This window comes from Orbicella faveolata, unplaced genomic scaffold, assembly GCF_042242905.1.
Source record: "Orbicella faveolata isolate gen_17 unplaced genomic scaffold, um_ofav_v1 contig_3, whole genome shotgun sequence".
Classification (NCBI taxonomy): Eukaryota; Metazoa; Cnidaria; class Anthozoa; order Scleractinia; family Merulinidae; genus Orbicella; species Orbicella faveolata.
In genome coordinates, this window is record NW_028301558.1 from 11,021,959 (window position 1) to 11,042,642 (window position 20,684).

At 38.0% G+C, this 20,684-nt stretch overlaps 1 protein-coding gene across 2 annotated transcripts in view; it reads right to left on the minus strand.

Moving 5' to 3' along the window:
* Positions 1-440: 440 nt before the first annotated feature.
* Positions 441-20,684, minus strand: part of LOC149106345 (histamine H2 receptor-like) — a 28,879-nt gene continuing 8,635 nt past the window's right edge. Inside the window, exons 2-3 of one of the 2 annotated variants that reach the window (XM_089298073.1) lie at positions 13,328-13,418; positions 441-2,833 (exon numbers count right to left, since the gene is read on the minus strand). In XM_089298073.1, the coding sequence (XP_089154199.1) occupies positions 1,729-2,832 (1,104 nt within the window). In that variant the 5' untranslated portion in view covers position 2,833; positions 13,328-13,418 and the 3' untranslated portion in view covers positions 441-1,728. Of the gene's footprint in view, positions 2,834-6,483; positions 6,931-13,327; positions 13,419-20,684 lie in introns of those variants that run through there. The other variant, XM_089298074.1, reaches the window with a different exon arrangement.

The window sequence follows — 20,684 nt, forward strand, 5'->3', positions numbered from 1 at the left end:
GGTACCTCACTTACTCCTTGCGCTGGTGAACATGATTTCAGAGGGACCAAGCGTCATGAACAAAGGTGAGCAAGATACGATGGGCGTGAATGCAGGCGTGGTGCTTTCCCAGCTGTTAATCTTTAATGCCGTGAAACGTCACAGGGAACCACAGTCTGATGCCACAGAAACCAGACACGACCCAAATAGAGAGCTCTATTACCCGTCTATCTGGAACTACTGGTCCACGCTGAAACCAGGAATTTGAAAACGTCAGCTTTTCATTTTCGTGTGAGCGGAAAACATTTTAAAAACGGCCGAGCTTTTCGAAAACGATGACGTCACGATAATCATGTGATTTCCCTGACCGAGGTTTCCTCAAACACAAATCCAAAATGACTTGTTATTACTACGTTTTTTAAGTTCCTCCGGCAAGGTGTGGACGGAAAACATTTGATGCGTTTTTACTTCTTTGCTATTTTTATTTTATGTCATCTAGTCTACTGACAAATATTATGTATATTAATGTGATTTTCCTATGAGAATGCTGGGCCACCATATTTTACATCTTGACCTGGAGAAGTAGGTAGGGGTGGAATTCGACTGCGTCGCATTTATTTCGGGGTAATGTTTGAATCTAAAAGTGTTTCGACACTGAAATCTGCACGTTCCGTGAAGTCGAATTACCAACTCTTCGTGTTCATTGAAATCTTTATAACTCTTTTAGAACTGTAAGTTAACTCCTCAGCCATTATTTGTACCTTTATAACCCAAATGGACCAGCAAATTGTCGATCCTGGCATAAATTACTGCGATCTCGACTGGCGACCCGCACTTCGAAATGGAAATGGAAAAAATATATATAAACATCGCAGCCGTCCAAATTGTAGCTAGACTCCGAATTGTAATGCTAGATGAAACAGTTCTTTCACTTTAAAACCTTGTCCAGTTTTGATAAAAAGTAATCAAAAATAACCCAAAAATGTTTTCACAGCCCTCGAAGTTCAGTCCTCAAAGTCTCTGGAGTGTTTTAGCCCGGTTCTCGAAGTGACGTCACTAGTAACCCCACCAAGATTCCACTTTGCCTGGTCGTGAACATAGAAATTACATGTCCAAACGCCTGTAGAAACGCAGGGATTTTATCAATCGAGGTAATTTTTTCCCCGAAGTAATCAGGGAAACTAGTAGATTTTATCAAAAGAAATAAAAATTGGGGTTACTGGCACTTCAAGGGTTTTAGCTGTTTTTGCGACGGTCAATCTGTTTTCACCAATACACTGATTTTGTGTCGTTTTGGATCTTCCCGTAAAATTTTGGCACGCTAATCTTGGCTTCTTCCCATTTGTTGTACGTTCAAAAATGTACAAGCATTTCCATGAAATGTTTCTATAAAACTCTTGGTAGTTGAGTTTATTATGACAATGTAACATTTTTTGTGGTTTCCGGGATCTAATGGCCTATTATTCCCTGTATAGTATTTTTGCTTAAGAACGCTTTCCAAATGTGCTCTTTTGAGCCATCTTTCCCGACTGAACTTTCATTTCAGGTGAAAGGCCTTTAACTAAGCTGCCCATGCCGCACTTGTTTTCCATATACGGTCAAACACTTAGGCACAGGTATGATGGCTGGTAACCGATATTCATTGAATTGATCAAAAACCTATAAATACATTATCCGAGGTTAAGATTTAATAGAAGAATGATCCTGCTCCGCTTTTTAGTATTTATCATTCTACTGACTTCACTATTTCTAAACAATGCTGTCTTTGCTGTCACTAGTTTTGATAATGTTCACATTTTCTTGTGTCGTAGAACATTGCAACCTCGTTTGATCATCGTTGCCCCGTCGTGAAATGTAACTGTTGAAATAAATAGAGAATGAGTCAAAAAAGCTTCGCTTCTTGCGAATGCAAATTTTCAGGAAAACGCTTCTAAACTCACGACTTCTCCAGCAATAAATTAATGAATTCACAAAGGACGATGTAAAAGTCAGAATCTTTACCAAAGCATTGACAAGGCTTTGCTTCGAACGGAACGATTCTGAGAAACATTGCGGACATGTTTTTTGTAAGAAATAATAAAAGCAAGATGGAAACCAACAGGCCACAAAGACGCCAATCACAATCATGATGGTGATATTTGCTCGGCGCTCCTTATAATCTTTGCGGGAATGCTCTCTGTTGTGCGATATGTTTCTCTTATTACTTGATATCTTCTTGATGTGCGACTGAGCCGTAATGTACATGTGGGTGTAGCAGATCACGATCACAAGAAATGGAACTATGACGTTGGATATGATAACCATGATGCTCCACCAGTGGGTCGGGCTGTAGTTGCACTCCTTATAAGGTTCGTTTGATTCCCATGGGACAAAAGGAAGGGAAGAAACAAACAGGGCGTCTATCCAGGCGAACAGTAGCGCCAGGGCAACACGACGACGAGTGACAATAGTAACATGGTTCAGCGGATTTCTGATGGCGATCAGGCGCTCTAAACTGATGACAGACAAACTCAGAATGGAAGCGTAACCCGTGAGAAAGTAGGAAGAGCGAAAAATGTCGCACACGATCGTCTGCATTGGTTCTTCCCATGTGAACTTTTTAAAGATATAGCTCGGCATGGCCACCAGGCCTGCCAAAGAGTCAGCGATTGCCAGGCTGAAGATTGACATGTAGGTTACATGACGCAAAGCTGGATGGTTATAGATCGCGAAGCATACTATGCTGTTACCAAGGACCGTGCCAAATGAAAGACACGCCAGAATAACTACTAGAGGAGTTCTTGGTATTCCTGAGTATTCGGTGTCTGGTGAAAGATCAGGCAGTGGACTGTCTGTGCTGTTCGACATCTGCATTCTGATAAAAACAAAAGTAGAAGTGGCGATTGAGTGGTTTTAAAATACCAAAATACAGTTAAAACTCAATTCCACGGGCTCGATGAGACCCATGAAGAACTGTGGACTTCGGTTGCCCAAAAGTGCTAGCTTTTCTACTCCAAGAAAAGGTAGTAATTATAAAGATGACATGTTGATCAAGTACGGCACTTAGTTAATTTGCCTTTCTTCCAGTTATTAAACTATATCTCAAGGCCTTACGCTGTTCGTGTTGCTGATAACCTAAAACATAAATAGCAGCTACAATAATCAATAGGGAAGAACTGGATACTTGACAACTTAATACACAATTCGCTGAAGAGGGTACTGGTGAAAAATGTTTTCAAACTAAGTTAATGGGGTTCTCTTTGAACTGCATGCTGACATTTGTCAAAATTTATGGTTGAAAAGAAGGCTAAAAGTGACATCAATATTATGAAATGAGCATTACAAAAGTACGAACTTAAGAAATGATTAAAAGCAAATCCGTTTCCGCTCGTTGTTTTTGTTATTTTTTCTGGGTGTCTTACGACCTTGGACTTTTGCATTTCCATATACGATATATCAATGAATGAGTTGCCAGTAATCAGATACCCGTGTTTGCGCGAAGAACTGTGAGATCGTCAGGGGGCAAACATTGTCAGTAGCTGGAAGGAAATGTATGGCGGAAAGTTGTTTTGAGGTACAAGAAAACGATTTTTGAGAGAGATCAACGCTTTTTCGCCGTCGTTTTTATCGCGAATGGATTTGGGCAATGCTGATATGTGGAATATGTAAGTTTTTGTTTGAATAACCGTGAAATATGTGACAAAATCTACCGATAAACTCCGTTGCTTGCGTGAGGTTTATTGTGAAATTTACATCGCGTAATGGTCTGAAAATATTACAAAATTAATTAGGTATAAATCGAGAGGAAATAACCCAGTAAAGCCTTTAAAGTTGTGTACAGGTTACTTCTGGCTTATTTGAAAGCTCAGTCATACAAATAATACTGGAAATAAGCCCGGTGGCGATCATTGTACTGTCTGGGGTTGATTTAATGACAAATGAGTCCGCGCGACTCATGCTGTGTGGCTACTGTGTTGCTCAAAGCCTTTCTTTTGCTTTTAGAAGCACGTATTTCAGCGATTTTCCTTTTCTATAACAGATCAAGGGTGGCTCCTTGAATATATCTCTGAGTATTTGTATTCAAAAGTGCCATTTGTGCGTGATTATGCTTTCCAAAGTTTGGTATTGACGGTTGAGTGAAATTGCCCGACACAAAGGGTAATAGTTCCTTCTGCAATTTTCGATTTCTGTTTTAGAGCTTCTTTTCTGTCTTTATATTTAACTTCTCGGAGGGTCTTTTCTACCATTTGCTCCGGGTAGCCTCTCGAGATCAGGCGTGTATTGAAATTTTCAATATGCTCTTCAATGTATTTCACAATAAACCTCACGCAAGCAAAAGGGAGCTTATCGGTAAATTTATCACTTATTTCACGGTTATTCAAACAAAAACTTACATTTTCCATGTATCCACATTGCCAAAATCCATTCGCGATAAAACAATGGCGAAAAAGCGTTGATCTCTCCCCAAAACCGTGTTTTTGGGCGTCGAAACAACTCTTCGCCATACATTTCCTTCTAGCGACTTGCAATGTTTGCCCCCTGACGATCCCAGAGTTCTTTGCGCAAACACGGGTATCCGATTACTGGCAACTCAGTCATTGGCCGGCTGCAGTTACCCAGAAGATATTTATTTATTTATTCCATCTGATGACATATGATATTCATTCATCCACTCATAAAGATGTTTTCACCAGATGTTTTCACCAGACTACAATTTAGTTTCAGTGGAGATAAAAATGCATTTAAAGCTACCTGAGAAGTGAAGTTGGCAGTACGAGTTTCTTTCTCCCTCCTTGATCTGTTCATGCTACAGCTGAATAAAAGTCATCGGGACGTAATGGATTGCGCGGCTCAGAAGTAAGGTGTCGAAAGGCAGGCCGCGAAGTTGACTGTCTAACGCTGATACGAGTTAAGCGTAACGACGGCCCGAACCTCACAAGTAGGAGACTAAAGCGTTCTGACAAAGAAATTACCGAGATGCATATGAAGTGTTGCTCTGACCTTCTCAGCTCAGCATGCGTGATAACTCGCTTGCTTTAATAAGAGGACACTATCAATTTCAACTGAACTGATTGAAATACCTTTGAAAATTCCTTTGCGACAGTTGGTAAGTGTCAACAACTTGTAACTGATCGTGCTTAGTTGTTTTAGTTCCTGGGGAGTCTTAGTTCAGCTTCGACAACAAGGCACAGAGTCAGGGAGGAGTCAAGTTAACATAGACAACCAATTCGATTTTGATTCAATGTTTGCTGAAATAAAATCTTATGCTCGCTAAAGTATCTACGCCGGCTCGAAATAAAAATGTGCAATTATAGTTATCTTCATGACGACTGAAGGCGGATATGTTAACGGCAGATTAAGTTTACAGAATGTATTTCCGCAGGAAGGGCTTCCGTGTTCGTAAATTTACCCGCAAATAGCGAAGAGGAGTAGCCTGTGGTTTTCATTACCAAGCTGAGAATAAATAAAGCAGAGCTCCAAACCAAAAAGTTAAAAAAAAAAACAAAAAAACAAAAAAAAAACGAAGTGATGTCCACGAAACTCAGTCTTCTTCTTCTTCTTCTTGGGGATACTTGTACCAAGTATTCGGTTAAAACTTTCCGTCGATTATTTTGGTGGTTTTCATTTTGCTTCATTTCTCCAATTTTGCACAACTTCACAATTTAGGCCAGAGATTTGCTTACTTCTACAATACGAATAGAATCTTTCCAATTCAGTTCTATACTGGAAAACGTCACTAGACACTACATAATTAGCCGTTGTCGGGATGCAATCTTTATATTTATTTTTCCTCCACGTGTGTTAAAATGTTATGTCAACAGTAGCTCTCATCCGAGGTTACTAAACACCGGGTTAAACTGTACAGGTATTCAACTCCCTCGTTTGAAATACGCTGGGTCTTGAGGCTTGGTCGAAAACCGGAACTTGTCGTTACTCTTATGAAAGAGAATGATCCAATACGATACAGCACAACATTTCAAATAATTAACCAACTGGCCTCAGCTCACAAATGGTAACGTAGTAATCGGCTTTTCTTGCGATTCTCCGATATCTTCCATTAACGCAAACACTAGTATTACTTTATAGCATTGTTAGTCAAAGAACGAGAAATGGAATAAATGTTTTGATTAAATCGTCCAAATTTGCAGCAGGCATCAATTTTTAAGCTACAGCTGGCGACCAGATTTTTGGCAATAGGGAGCGAGTTGATAATTGTTGCAGCTTGTTGCGTGCGAAAATACCCAGTTAGGAAACGTACGGCCGGTATTACTGGCGTTTGCTGAGCCGTAATCCTTGATCAGTACATAAGTTCCACACGGACGCAGTCCTTTTAGGCTAATATTTCAGGATCGAGATTGATCAGGATACAGCAACCCACGCTCATAAACAAACATTACACTTATGATCACTAGTGAACTGACTGATTCTCTTCGTCTACTGTGGTCTAAAATGAATTTCACCATAAATTAGTTTTTTGAACTAAAACTATTTAACAAACAGGCATTGCTTTAAACTGAATCTCACCAAAGTGCACGTCGCCACGACTCAGTCAGCGAAATCTCTCTTGTATCATGCAGTCGGGCACACGGTCAACTTGTCCTTTACGCAAAGTGTGATTTCTCTTCCGAGTGTTAAGCTGATTAGATGTTTTTAGATCTTTTGCCACATCCGATCTTACTGCTTGGTCGCAGTCTATGTACAGCAGGAATCTCTCTCAAGATTCTTCTAGTAAAAATCGGAAGCTGACCCTTGTACGTGGAACGTTATCGACAAGGCATGCATCGGGTAAAATACTTAGAGATTGATTACCTTGCAGAAGTCATTAGCGGTTTGTTATCGGCTGATGAAATACCAGAGAAAAAAATGCTTGTCGTGTTCTTGCATAAGCTTATTACAAAACGATTGTTGTGTCAATTGGCACATTTTGTTCTTTTAGCTTAGTCGCTGACTATTTAAAAGCTCTGTAATTTAAAAGCTATGTTATGTAGGTGTAAAAACAAATCAAAGCTATTGTCTTTCAGATAATGCGCGGTCAAAACATTTTCTTAACTTGCACCTATAACAAATGAATATATCGCTGACCTCTATAGTTTTAAATATGCAGTTTAATCGGATTACAATTAAGCGACGTCTGGAATAGCTTGTTTCTTTAACCTAATCGTAGTCTTCTTTGACTGTCTGAGAATGTTCTGGAAAGTTGTGCAGGGCGGGTTTATTTGAAATCATTTAACGAGAATCAAGGTCTAATAAAAATTTATAGGAAAGGTTATTTGGTGCTAGAATTAACAAATGGTAAACGCCATAGCCTGCACTATTGAGTTATGGATGCACGCGGGAGGTTGCTAAGCACTCAAGAAGCTAGAGTCGCACGAGGCGATAGCCGAGTGCGACTCTAGCTTCTTGAGTGCTTAGCAAACCTCCCAAGTGCATCCATAACTCAATAGTGTACGCTATGGCGTTTACCAATTGTTTTATAACACAACATTGAGACATTGGAACAACAGAAGTCCTTTTATTGAGCTACATCACAAAAAAAGGTTCGTGTAGTCTTACATGACAAGAAAAAGCAAGCGCGCGAAAATTCATTCATGGCAACCGACTGCACACCGGTAACTCGATAAAGTTTGATCTTCAGACAACTGTGAAGACAGTTTCGCATTTCTGGCAGAAGAACGTCGGTCATTACTTTGGAAACAATGTCTGTCAAAAGATTTGCTTTGTAAACATTAGCACACACGTCAGCAGGGTACACCCATGGGCAAATAGTAGACGCTAAATTAACCAATCAGAGCGCGCGCTTTGCTTTAGTTATGTTATAAAACTCGATTTGCTTCTACTAAAGAATTCCTTTAATATTCCTTGAATTTTTATAATCATGGCTTCTCATTTTCCGTCTACGTGCATACACACATACAATTTTTTTTAAAAAATATATCCTTTTTTTTTCGTGAAGTTCAATGCTCTTTTTTTCGTTAAATTCAATGCTCTTTAATTTGGTAAAATCCAAGGAATAACATTGACGGGTTTAAACACATCTTGCCTACCAAATCCTGTCCCCATTTTGTATGTACTTTATTTTCATTCCCATACCATAGTTTTGGTTTCAATCGACATGTTTTAAACAAAATGATTCTGGTTTCTTTCTATGGTTCTTTAATTAAGGTTTATCATGATTCTTTCCTTTCTAGTTGATTCTTTAATTAGTCTAGAATTGATCGGGAGGAGCGGGAAAGCGGCGGGGGTAGATGGTATTGTCACATCGGGAAATTAACCTAAGACCCTCTTAAAAATTTTTTAGATATTTTTCTTTTCACGAGAAACTCAGAAACGCTTTAGCGCGGAAGTATTGATTTATATGTCCTCGAGGTGTAAGTATCGGCTCAGTTAAAAGGCAAGTCAACAACCAGTGCTTGGCGCGTGGAATTTTGAAATCTTAGTAATTGAAGGTTATCTTATTTGTCAATGGCCTTATCTGTATCCTGAACGTAAGGTTCATATCTGTGTACATGGCCATGGGTACGTAGTGTGCTTCCGTTGGAGGTAAAACGTAGCTCAGATTGCCTGAACTTAGCAGCTAACCTCATTGCCATGTTATACATTTGAAGGTATCTTGAAATTTCTTAGTAACGAGTAAATTTCTGTTTACATTCTTATGCGCTTAGATGCGGGTCCTTAGCTTGCGCCAGTGAATCAAACAATTATAGTGTAATCATAATATTAGAGTTCCACAAGGCTAGAAAAACTGGAGAAACTGTTGAAATTGTTCTTTTTCATGCAAACCTTGTACAGGAAAATCAATAGCCATTAAATGTCACGTGCATTTTTTCGCTTATCTTCATGATGTCAGGGCATCCTGCCTCGTAATTTCTGCTCGCCAGGCCAGATTTAACTTCGATCTTTTGCATAGTGATTTATTATCTCGTCGAATATAATTCGTCGTTCGCCTTCTTTTCACTCTCAGAATTTGAAATTTGATGATTCGGCCAAATGTAGTTGAATATGCACTTACAAAAACAAAAACAGACAAAAACAAGTCAAAGTGACATAATAAAAGCTGATTCACTGCGTATCGTAAAAAATACACGGCTTGGTTTGAAGTGCACACTGTAAATATACATGAAAAGAGAAAATGGCTAAATTAACCACAAAAACTCAAAGACTTTAAAACACCCCCTCTTAGGTTACGAACAACTGTGTGTTGCCCTCACTATTCAGCTATTCAAAAGTTTATCTTCACGGTAGAAAAATTTCAAGGTAATGATCCAGAACACCTCTGTGTTCTCAGTGGTTGTTACAACAAAAGTAAAGTTATGTGTATTTTTCCACAGAACCTCCTGTGAAACATCTTAAACGTGGGGTCAGACTCTCAATACAGTTGAGAGCCAAGTTAGCTCTATAAGAATTTTGCAAGATGTGCATTAGGTTCTCCGGCAACAACGAAAACCACTACTAGAGGACAAAAACGGGAAGATATTAAATCAGTCACTATTTCGAGCCACATCCTCACCCAAGCACTGTGGCAATGAAATCTTTCAGCCAGGGAGGCTGGAATTGTCTGCTTAAAAAACATCAACTGCTTATACGGAAGACAGGAGAATGTCCAAGGATTCATTCTCGAGTCAAAGCCATAACTACTTCGATACCTCACCTCTTAATTCTCAGAGATAATAAAATATAGGAACTGTTTACCTGGTGAATGTGAAGGAAAAGCTTAGTTTCGGCCGAAAAGGAATAGAATGGCTAGATATTCTGATAAGATGTCGCTGAGCAAAACCAGTAACGCTTGCTTGACTGAGAGGTTTTCTCAAAAGCGATGCAATCTCTGCATTGGTCAGAGCAAGAAAGAGTGAAATGATGCTTGGCCTAACAGGTCTATAAACCGCACTGGTCAGCACGCCGATGATTTTTATTGGCTGTTTTTTGACATTACAAACTACCGTGGTAAAAACATATACTTAGAAGCTACACAAAGCACAATTTTGATATCCACGTAAATATCACCATGACTAAACATGATCATGGCTAATACGACAAGAGGTTAAATCATTTTTTAGTCTCAGACAAAGCAACAATGTATTAACTGGTTGTTGGCTACAAATCCTACCACAAGCTAATCAAAGTTTACCAACAATTAAATGGTTAACATGTTTTTAAAACAGTAATAATAAAAAAAAATTAATGCTTACTTGGTGACGATTAGCAACGAAATATAAAATCCAGTGAAATATTATTTCTAGCCTTACTGTTTTTTTGTTTCGCCAAAATAGAAGTCACTCGATCGTGCCAGGCAAAGAACTGTACAGAAAATTCATATTTCAACATGAAGAGTTTAGTTTTTCCTTCAATTTTTCCGGCTTTAGCTTCTCTATCAGAAGTTCTTTGAAAAACTTGTAGCTGTGTTCCATGATTATGAAAAGATCAGGAATATAAGCGAGGCATAAAGAGACGCTGTTTGTGCAAAGAGCATTCCCGAGAGAAGATCTAGATTGCGAGGCAGGTAGTCAAATCATAACAAAATACTAAGAAATAATAATAAGTACTGAACTGCTTTGACTAGTCACTAAAAGCGATATATTTTGTTATCACGAAAACGAGATGATAAAAGCAAAGTGCTAAAGTCTATAACAGAAAGTATTAACACGATCTGAAATTTTATTTCAAGAAAATTTTCTTGGCGTAAAATATCGAGCTCAAAAATATTCAAAAACAAACTCGCCGCTATTTACCAATTCGTATGCCCTACCCACAATGCTAGCAAAGACTCACAGAAACCTATGTTTATATGCTGCAGCTGGATGAGTTAGAAATACATTGTCACGCGAAGAAAACAGCGGGAAAGCTGCCCCAGCCTCCATGGGTCTCCTTGAGCTACTGTTTTTATCTCATCTCAAGAAGCACCTGTCTTAGGCTTCGCCGCTTTGAGACAGGCGGCCGCATATCTTATGAAAATTTATGCAAACCTCGGTCCTCGATAAATTAATAATTCTTTAAATCAATTTGAGCCTCATGCAGTTGTTGTTTAAGATTCGTAACGACATCCGGTACAAGGAGACAGACAAATGGCCGTACCTTACCCATGCATTTTGATCATTTCTCGTACAGTGGAGCGCTGAGTTTTCTGCCATTGTTCGTCAAAACCTTACTAAGTACATTATGTCATAATTATCACAATTATCCCGATGGCAAAGTAACATTGGCTTGTCATGTATAATTTCTTTAGTTTTCAATTTAAGCAAAAGTAAAACTGAGAACTTTATCAGTTGAAGGTTGGATACATGTTTTTCTACTGTTGACACTTTCAGTTAGTTTCATTTTATTTTCCCCTGAGGCAGAAATAAGAACGAGTGAAATATGAAAACAAGAATTAATGTTGGCCGCGCGTCAGCAGCTCTGTTAAATCTGTAGTGTCTTGAGCATAATCCACGTCAAAGGTGTTTTGGATCACTTCACCCTTTTCTTTTCGTCAGTTTTAAATTTACACTTGATTGTATATTGTTAAGAGGCCAAAGAACTCTTGAACTGAAGGGCACTGTGCGGGTCCGCACTCATCATAAATGGTTTTATTGTTGTTATACATCTGTGCATGCACGAAGGAGACGATAGACGTAACAAAACCGACATTCATAAAAAGTCAAAGAGTAAAACAAGTTTATTAGTTATATGGATTCGCAAGCAAAAAAAGTGTCTGTCCCGGAAAGGATGACTTAAGAGATTCCGCCGGATGACTTTGATGGTCCAAATTAATGCTTTGATTTGTTACGAGTCCACCGAAAATAAACATCGACGGTGGCAACAAGTCTTACACTTGTTGCGGCCCTGACGGTGTGAGATGGATCCATTTATCTTTTTCACTGTCAGATTCAAGTTTTGCGCAAATACCGGGCCTGTTTAACTCTCGGATTTTGAGTTTTAGCAAGAAATGGTGTTTTACTCGTTTTTTCTCTTTTCCTCCATCATTTGGAAGGCTGCAGACAATTTTTTCGACTGTTGCCATTTCATGTTTTCATTTCATTTTCGCCTAACGCAATAATATGAACCTGTAAAATATCATATTAGAAACCATTTTTAATGTTAGACTCCAGCTTCGTCTTGTAAGCTATGGCCGTCTGCAAGGCGTGTATATTTGGGTTGTTGTAGAAAGACTCTTAAAATGCAGAACAAACCAAAAGCATTAAGTGATGGATATTTACACGAAACTATTAATTTTAATTTTGACTAGCCAAGTGTTTCTGATGTATTTGTTGCACTTGCCTTGGAATGATTGTTGAAAACACCATGTTACGGGCAGAATGATGTTCGAACAGACCGTTGTTTTAATAAATAAGTAGAGGACTCAATAATACTAGCATAGCTTGAATATTTAGATTTTTAAAGAGTCTTAAAAGGGAAAATGAACCAAACACATCGAGTAAGGGATATTATAAGGGATATCAACTAATATTGATTCTGGATTTGACTAGGAAACTAATTTTGATGTGTTTGTTACTTAGGGCGTATGTCCGGAAATGAATGTTGAAAACGCGATGTTACTGACAGGATGATTTTCGAACAGATTGTTTTTAAAGAAAGACTTGAGGACTCATTAATACTAGTGTAGCTTGTTGGCGATATTAAAATTTAAACTTTTTGACACTCCCCGAAATTGAGCGGAATGTCCAAGATCGTTGAATAATCTGTGATTACACCTGTAGTCTGGTCCCACTAGGATGTCATCTGAAATCGAAAATGAAAAGGTCTCGATGCTTTGCCGATTAGCAAATGAATTTCAAGCTGGTAAGCTTTGAGTGATCTTCCGACTGACGTACATAACTTATGGCTCATCACATTCATGAAAAAAAGGCCAAACTTGGTCGGGAAACGAGAAAAATTATTTTGGAAATATTGCGATATTTTAAGACATGTTATGAGTAGCTATATGGACAAAGCTTCAGATTTCTCTTTTCTCAACAAAATTTTGTCAAGAGGGTTTTCTGATGGGATGGTTGTCTCAGCTCTTTACATACTTCCAAGTCTCTAGTTTAAAACAAGAGTTTAAAATATTTACATGCAAACTAAGACTTTTAAGTACCTTTAACTCCGTTTTCATCATCGGACGTGGTGGAAAAAGCTATGAAAACACTCGCCTGTCGTCTCGTGTTCTCGTTCTTCCAAATTTCGACTCGTATTTCTAAAACTCGATAGAAACGCGATACATGTTTTCTATATAATTACTAATAGTAAACACTGTAGCTACTCGCTTAAGAATTGGAGCAGAACGTCAAAGATCGCCAAAGGGGCAATCATTTCGTGTACTTGCGTTTCCCACAAAAACCATTAGAAACTTTCTGTTAAAATGTGTTTTTGGCTTGTAAACAAAGTATCATCTTACCTCCTGGTTTAGTCAAGTTGGTATATTTGAAGTTCAGTCAGCTCGCAGTAGCCTTCAACACAGCATTAATTGAGTATAACCTCACCGCAGCCTGTTGATAAAATCAGTCGAGTAGTGAATTATCACTATTCAGCAATTTAAATCACGATCAGATGTGTAAATACTACGTCTATTATGTGAAGTATATATGAAATAATTCATATTTGAACTGCGGTAGTAGATGAAAGTGAAGTATGATCATCGCAGTAAATTTTCCAATTTAAGCAACCGGAAAGAAGAAGCCTGAAAAAAAAATCAGGGCTTCAACGGGACTCGAACCCGTGACCTCCGCGATACCGGTGCGATGCTCTACCAACTGAGCTATGAAGCCACACATTGTGAGCGAGGTCAATTAATTGAGTTCATATCTTCCCGTGAGTGAAATGATGTGAAGTATATATGAAATAATTCATATTTGAACTGCGGTAGTAGATGAAAGTGAAGTATGATCATCGCAGTAAATTTTCCAATTTAAGCATCTGGAAAGAAGAAGCCTGAAAAAAAAAAAAAAAAAAAAAAAAAAAAATCAGGGCTTCAACGGGACTCGAACCCGTGACCTCCGCGATACCGGTACGATGCTCTACCAACTGAGCTATGAAGCCACACATTGGGAGCGAGGTCAATTAATTGAGTTCATATCTTCCCGTGAGTGAAATGATGCGAAGTATATATGAAATAATTCATATTTGAACTGCGGTAGTAGATGAAAGTGAAGTATGATCATCGCAGTATTATCACTATTCATCCTTGAATAGCTGATTTTTTTCAGGCTTCTTCTTTCCAGTTGCTTAAATTGGAAAATTTACTGCGATGATCATACTTCACTTTCATCTACTACCGCAGTTCAAATATGAATTATTTCATGTATACTTCACATCATTTCACTCACGGGAAGATATGAACTCAATTAATTGACCTCGCTCCCAATGTGTGGCTTCATAGCTCAGTTGGTAGAGCATCGTACCGGTATCGCGGAGGTCACGGGTTCGAGTCCCGTTGAAGCCCTGATTTTTTTTTTTTTTTTCAGGCTTCTTCTTTCCAGTTGCTTAAATTGGAAAATTTACTGCGATGATCATACTTCACTTACGTCTATTATCATGGTAATTTAAAATTGATACCACACGCGGAATATAAGAAAGAAGTACCGCGGAAAATTCAATAATGTTTACGACTCAAAAAACACACACGCAGACCATCTGGTTAGCGTCAGCAGGAGATACATAGCCCATGTTTTACAGTAGGAAGACACCCTTTTTTATATATTCGTGTATCAATTGACAAACTAAACTGATCTAGATAATGACAAGATTATGTGGGGCTGGAAAAGAGAGTAATTCATGACTAAGCGTAGATATCAATATCGCTGCTGGCAATTTTAAGATCGATATCCCACGCAATTAAGTGCTCTGTGTGCCCTCAAACAGACATGTGTTGTTTTGCTTTTGATGTAAAAATTCTAATGACGGTTTTTAATCGAGTTTTGGAATAATTCAAATCATTTGCGGAAGATTTTCCCAAAGGACAACAAATTTCAACGCATTCAAAACTTTCCCAAAGCGTCTGTTTTTTGCGGTGAAAATGTGACGCCATCAATAGCCTGACATACGAAATACATCGTATTTTTAAGCGATGACGTATTGTGTGACGTCATCGCTTTATGCTGGCATGCACGTATTCCTTTCCGGATAGTGATTTCGCATAGTTTGTCGCGCTTATGTCGCGCACGATTTTTCCCTCTTTAGAAGCGAACTGCACTCTGAGAGTTTCTTTTGCTGCTTTCGTTTGCTGTTTGTAGGTTCAGCGGAGTGCTTTTAATTGTAGCTTTTAAAAAAAGATTTAGGGGTGGATTTTGGTTTAAACAGTATCGGATAAATTTGCGTTCACGGGCAAACTCATAATAAGAACATATCCTCCATACATACAAGTTTAGATAGACAAGTAAGTCGTACAGGCGATAGGTGAAGGCTTTGCGGCTTTCCTTTGCTGTTTGTAGGATCAGCAGACTGCTTTTAATCGATATGACAAGTATACAGTTAAAACAACAAATTAATTTCCGGTGAGGTAATTAGTGTTGCCAAATTTTTTTAAAGATAATAAGGTGTCGATTTCAGAGAGAGTAACATTTCTATGCGGGTTTCTTTTGTGGCTTTCCTTTGCTGTTTGTAGGATCGGCGGAGTGCTTTTAATTTCAGCTTTTAAACGAAGATTTGGGAGTTGATTTTGGTTCATACAGTGTCGGATAAATTTGCGCTCCGGCACTGGCAAACTCTTAATGAGAACATATCGTCCATACATACAAATTTAGATAGACAAGCAAGTCGCACACACGATAGCTGAAGGGTCTACATAAAATTTACGGATTGGTAGCGCAGTTGTACTTTTGCCAGTCTTGAAGTGAACTGAACGAGTATTGTATGAGCACTGAGATATACAGTTTACAGTAGTGATAATGAAGTCAGGGTACGGTTCATTTGCAGTTTTCAGTTTTTATGAAGTTCTGGAAATGTGCTGTTTTATATTTTCTGTCAACGAAAGAGTGGTTGTGATTAAACAATCGATAATCGTTTTGTCAGGGTAAAGACAATACGAATGTTCATTGACGACAAGTATATGGTTAACAACAAATTAAGTTTCTGTGAGGTAATTAGCGTTGCCAAATATCTTTAAAGATAATAAGGTGTCGATTTCAGAGAGAAAAACTTGTACTTTGCGGCTTTCCTTTGTTGTTTGTAGGATCAGCGGAGTGCTTTTAATTTCAGCTTTTAAACGAAGATTTAGGGGTGGTTTATACAGTGTCGGATAAATTTGCGCTCACGGGCAAACTCATGATAACACATCTTCGATACATACAATTTTAGATAGACAAGCGGGTCACACACGCGACATGACAAGTCAAGACAAAATGATTTTCTCTTGGACAAGTATATGGTTAAAAGAACAAATTAATTTCCGGTGAGGTAATTAGCTTTGCCAAATATCTTTAAAGATAATAAGGTGTTGATTTCAGAGAGAGGAACTTTTCAGCGGAGTGCTTTTTATTTGGGTCGGTACATTTCGCTGACCCTTAGCACATGGACTGGCAAGATGGACCTGGTACATGAACTACTTGAATGAGCCACCAATGGACTACCCTAAATGTAAATCCCTAAAATTTCTAACCCAAAAGTTTAAGAATCAGTTTGTCTGCTCATGTTCCAATCTTCTAGGAACAATTTTTAAACGTCATCGCTTCTACATGCATTGCGTGCCGTTTATTTTGTTGTGTGTTGAAACGATATCAAATGACCCGCAGCGCGCAAAGGCCATTACGCACGTTGTATTAAATGGTAAGATAATGCAAGATTATGCAAATGTCCAGAGTCCCTTAGGCCAGTGATATTTTGAATCCTTTTGAAATAACACAATTTCAAATCGGTATTATCAAATACCATTTGACACCCATGTTCATGTTTGCCCTACGTCTCGTGTTTTCCCCTACACTTCTTTCGTGCTCTCCCGCTTCCTGCGTGCTTTACAACAGAACAGAGCACAGTCGGGGCTTCTTTATTTGTTTTATGATAAAGAATCAGATAATTTCCCCACGCTTTCGGCTGAATTTTCAAACCAAACTTTATTTTCCAAACGAGGAAAAGTGGCGTCAGCCGTGCACTGTTCTCTGATAAAGCACGCTAAAATAGGCCAATCACAATCCTTGTTAGAATTGTTCAAATAATTTGATTGGCTAACGAAGCGACAGCTGTCAATCACAAACTGGACTTCAGCTAAGCTTTCAGTTTCGAGAAGTTTGAGCGGCTTTCGAGAGAAGAACGATGCCTTCAAAGTTCGCTTTTAAGTTAATTTTTAAATACGGATCTCAAGGCAGGTAAAGGTTTATAGTCCAGAGGAATCCGGCCGTATTGTGGCCCATGAAAACGAGCACTTTTCCAGTGGAAATTACGAAACGCGGAGCTCAAAGCTTGTGGATGAAAATGCGAAATGCCGGGTTGAATTTGAAAGGAGCTACAGTTATTTACGGCTTGTAGCCGCATGCAGCAAGATTGTCCGAACTAGCGTAAAAGTTAGAAAGACTTAACGGCTCCCACTGGTTCTACTTCGAGCACAGAAGAGAATATCAGAGCAAGTTTTGCACTGACCACTCGTCGGTTTACTTCGCTGAGATGACCGGAGAACGAGCGTTACTACACTGCATGTAAGTGTTGTTTGAGCAAATGAGCATTTTTAATTGTAAATTTACAAAAATAAAGCTTCTCATCATAAACAGAGACAGTTCAATTGTTTTCTGTCGTTGTTTTACTTCTTAGTATAATTTCTGCCTTCGTAACAAAATTAATGTCTTTATCGAAGCACTGTTTAGGTTGAGAATTTGTGTATTTCGCTACAGCTGTACATGTTTTGTCGGCGGGAATCTAGCAAAACTTGTTATTTTAGTTCAGTTTTAACACTACTGTTGCTAACAATGGTCTCTGTGAGCCATATTTACTGCAGAAAAATAGCTCGCTTCCAGTGCGTTTGTCTGAGTCACAGGGGATGTTTAATTTGGGTCAAATTTGTCAAAATTCCGAAGCAAAAATTTGGAAGCCAACTTACCGTCATCAACCCATGCTCTGTTCTCTGATAAAGCACGCTGTTTCAGCCAATCAGAGCGCGCATTATATGGAAACTTTATTATAATAAATGGTAAGATAATGCAAGATTATGCAAATGTCCAGGTCCCTTAGGCCAGTGATATTTTGAATCCTTTTGAAATAACACAATTTCAAATCGGTATTATCAAATACCATTTGACACCCATGTTCATGTTTGCCCATAATACGAGGCAAATATTTCCTCATAAACGACTGTAATCGATCTAGCTGATTCAGAGATTACCTCGAAAGTTTATCTTTGAAGCGTTCAAGCATTCGAGTTCATTTACTAATCCATTTAAACCACACGCAGTTTTTCTTACAATACTTTTACCTTTTTGGATAAACTTAAAATGTTCACTTTTTTTTCCCTCGCTGCACCACAGAAATGGCCACCGTATTGTTTTTTAAAGCTAAGGCGAAATTACTTTAAAACATGCCATACTGATTTGACAAGTAATCAGCCATATTTATAAATTCCATTTTTTGTATAACTGTATTCCAGGATTTTACATTACAGCAGTTTGTTTGACCAATTAAATGTTCCGAAAATTACGGTTGCTAAGCTCCTTTTCATTTCATAGACTACGTCATTATTGTGCTTTTTGCTGTCAATATAAAGCTTCCTTATAAAAAATAAGATTCATCTCGACAAGCCTTCTTCGTTGAATTTAAAGGTTGAAAATTTTGGAGTTTGTTTCCCAAGCGTTTTAATTATCATTGTACTTAAAAATTCATGTTGAAAAATAGCCCGGCATGATGTTGCATGCAAATTACGATGCTCCTTTTCATTTCATAGACTACGTCATTAGAGTGCTTTTTGCTGTCAATATAAAGCTTCCTTATAAAAGATAAGATTCATCTCGGCAAGCCCTCTTCGTCGAATTTAAGGGTTGAAAATTTTGGAGTTTGTTTCCCAAGCGTTTTAATTATCATTGTACTTAAAAATTCGTGTTGAAAAGTAACCCAACATAATGTCGCATGCAAATTACGATGCCGCAAAATATCTAAACTCTTAGTAACCGCAATAAATACTTTTGTTTACAAACCGCATAACCCCTACAAGATTTTTATGGAGACAGTATTAGAGCTTTTGCTCATGGGAGAAAAATTTCTCATTTCCCAAAAAGCTCCCAAATTTATTGATGAAATAAAAATCAATAAATAAATGAAAAAAGGATGGTTTATTTATGATATTTTAATTAATTAATTAATTAATTTATTTATTTATTTGGGATATCATTGTTTTTTTTCGTTCAAAATAAAAGTAGTCCGCAGTTGACATGAACAAAATCGACAGACGAATCTCAAAAAGATCGATTTTATTTTACTAACAATGGACAGATCGAGACTTACTAAAACTGAGGAATGACTGTTGGGAAATTAAACTTAAAAGGCATGTGTGCAACAGTTTATACCATCACGGCTAAACTGACCAATCAGTTTCAACGGAGCTTACTCATAAGATCGAACTATCAAGAGAAAATGGAGCTACTCAAGTAGTATTGCTTTTATAAAATCTTGGTATTTAAAGAAAACAAGCGTTTTCAAGGAGAAATCTCGCATATTCCAGGTGATGAAATAATCAAAATTAAAATGAGCATATACCTGGGAAAAAATACACCTGTTCCTTTTCCATTTTTTTTGCAAATGCAGATCTGCAGACTTAAACCTCGGTAACTCTTTTTTTTTTTTTTTTTTTTTTTTATAAGAATGCATATTTTTCACACCCAGGCTAGATATTCCTATTTTTCTGCTAACTTTAGGCTGAACATACTCTCTCTGCACATTCCCAGGTTACAGAGAGTATAGCACATATATTCCAGATCAATATAACGAATGTAACCAGAAATAAAACCGTCTGTCTAGTGCTAGTTTTTATCGGTTTGTTAGCTAGTTTTGTTAGAAAAAGGTAAGAATTCAACCAACTTTTCAACTGTAAGATATAATTCATTTAAAAACATTATGTGATTTTATCACTTTCTATTTTCCATCAAAACTAAAACAACAACAACAAATAAAAGATCATGGCAGAATCTCAGTCTCGGTTGCATTGTTAACATATTCTTAATTCCAGCCTCAATTTTGATGACATGAGATGAAATGGAATGAAGCCTGGGGATTTCTGTAGGTCTGCATTCTGTGTTTGTCGCACTCGGCTGAAATATTACTTTCAGAGGAAACCAAAGCGATTCTTTAAATACGTAATTGAACTTTCACTGATGGTGATCGCGAAAAATATCTTTAAGCCGCCAGCAGAGTGAGTCATAGCTGGCGTCTGAGACAGTGAAACAAGAAGTCGGCCTCCCAGCAACGAAATACACTGCATCAGTCTGGATTGGTGGTAGATTTAGGCAAGAATAGACTAAAATAAACGTAAAACATTAAGACAATAGTACCAAAAGTTACATTTACCTGATAAAAATGTCCATTTTTTTGGATAACGAAGGATCGTATTTACACTGCCGATGTGTAACCTGTTAACACCCCTTACAACATTCAAGACAAACTGAATTACCAACTTCGTAGGCGGAAGAGAAGTTTCGTTCGTGCCGAATAAGATAGGTATGTAAATTTGTTGTACTCTGCGCAGAGAGAATTATCGTTCAATTATCATGTTGACACAAGATTCAATTGCACCCCAAGTACAGTCAATTGATATGAACCCATATGAACACTATAATTTGCAGTTG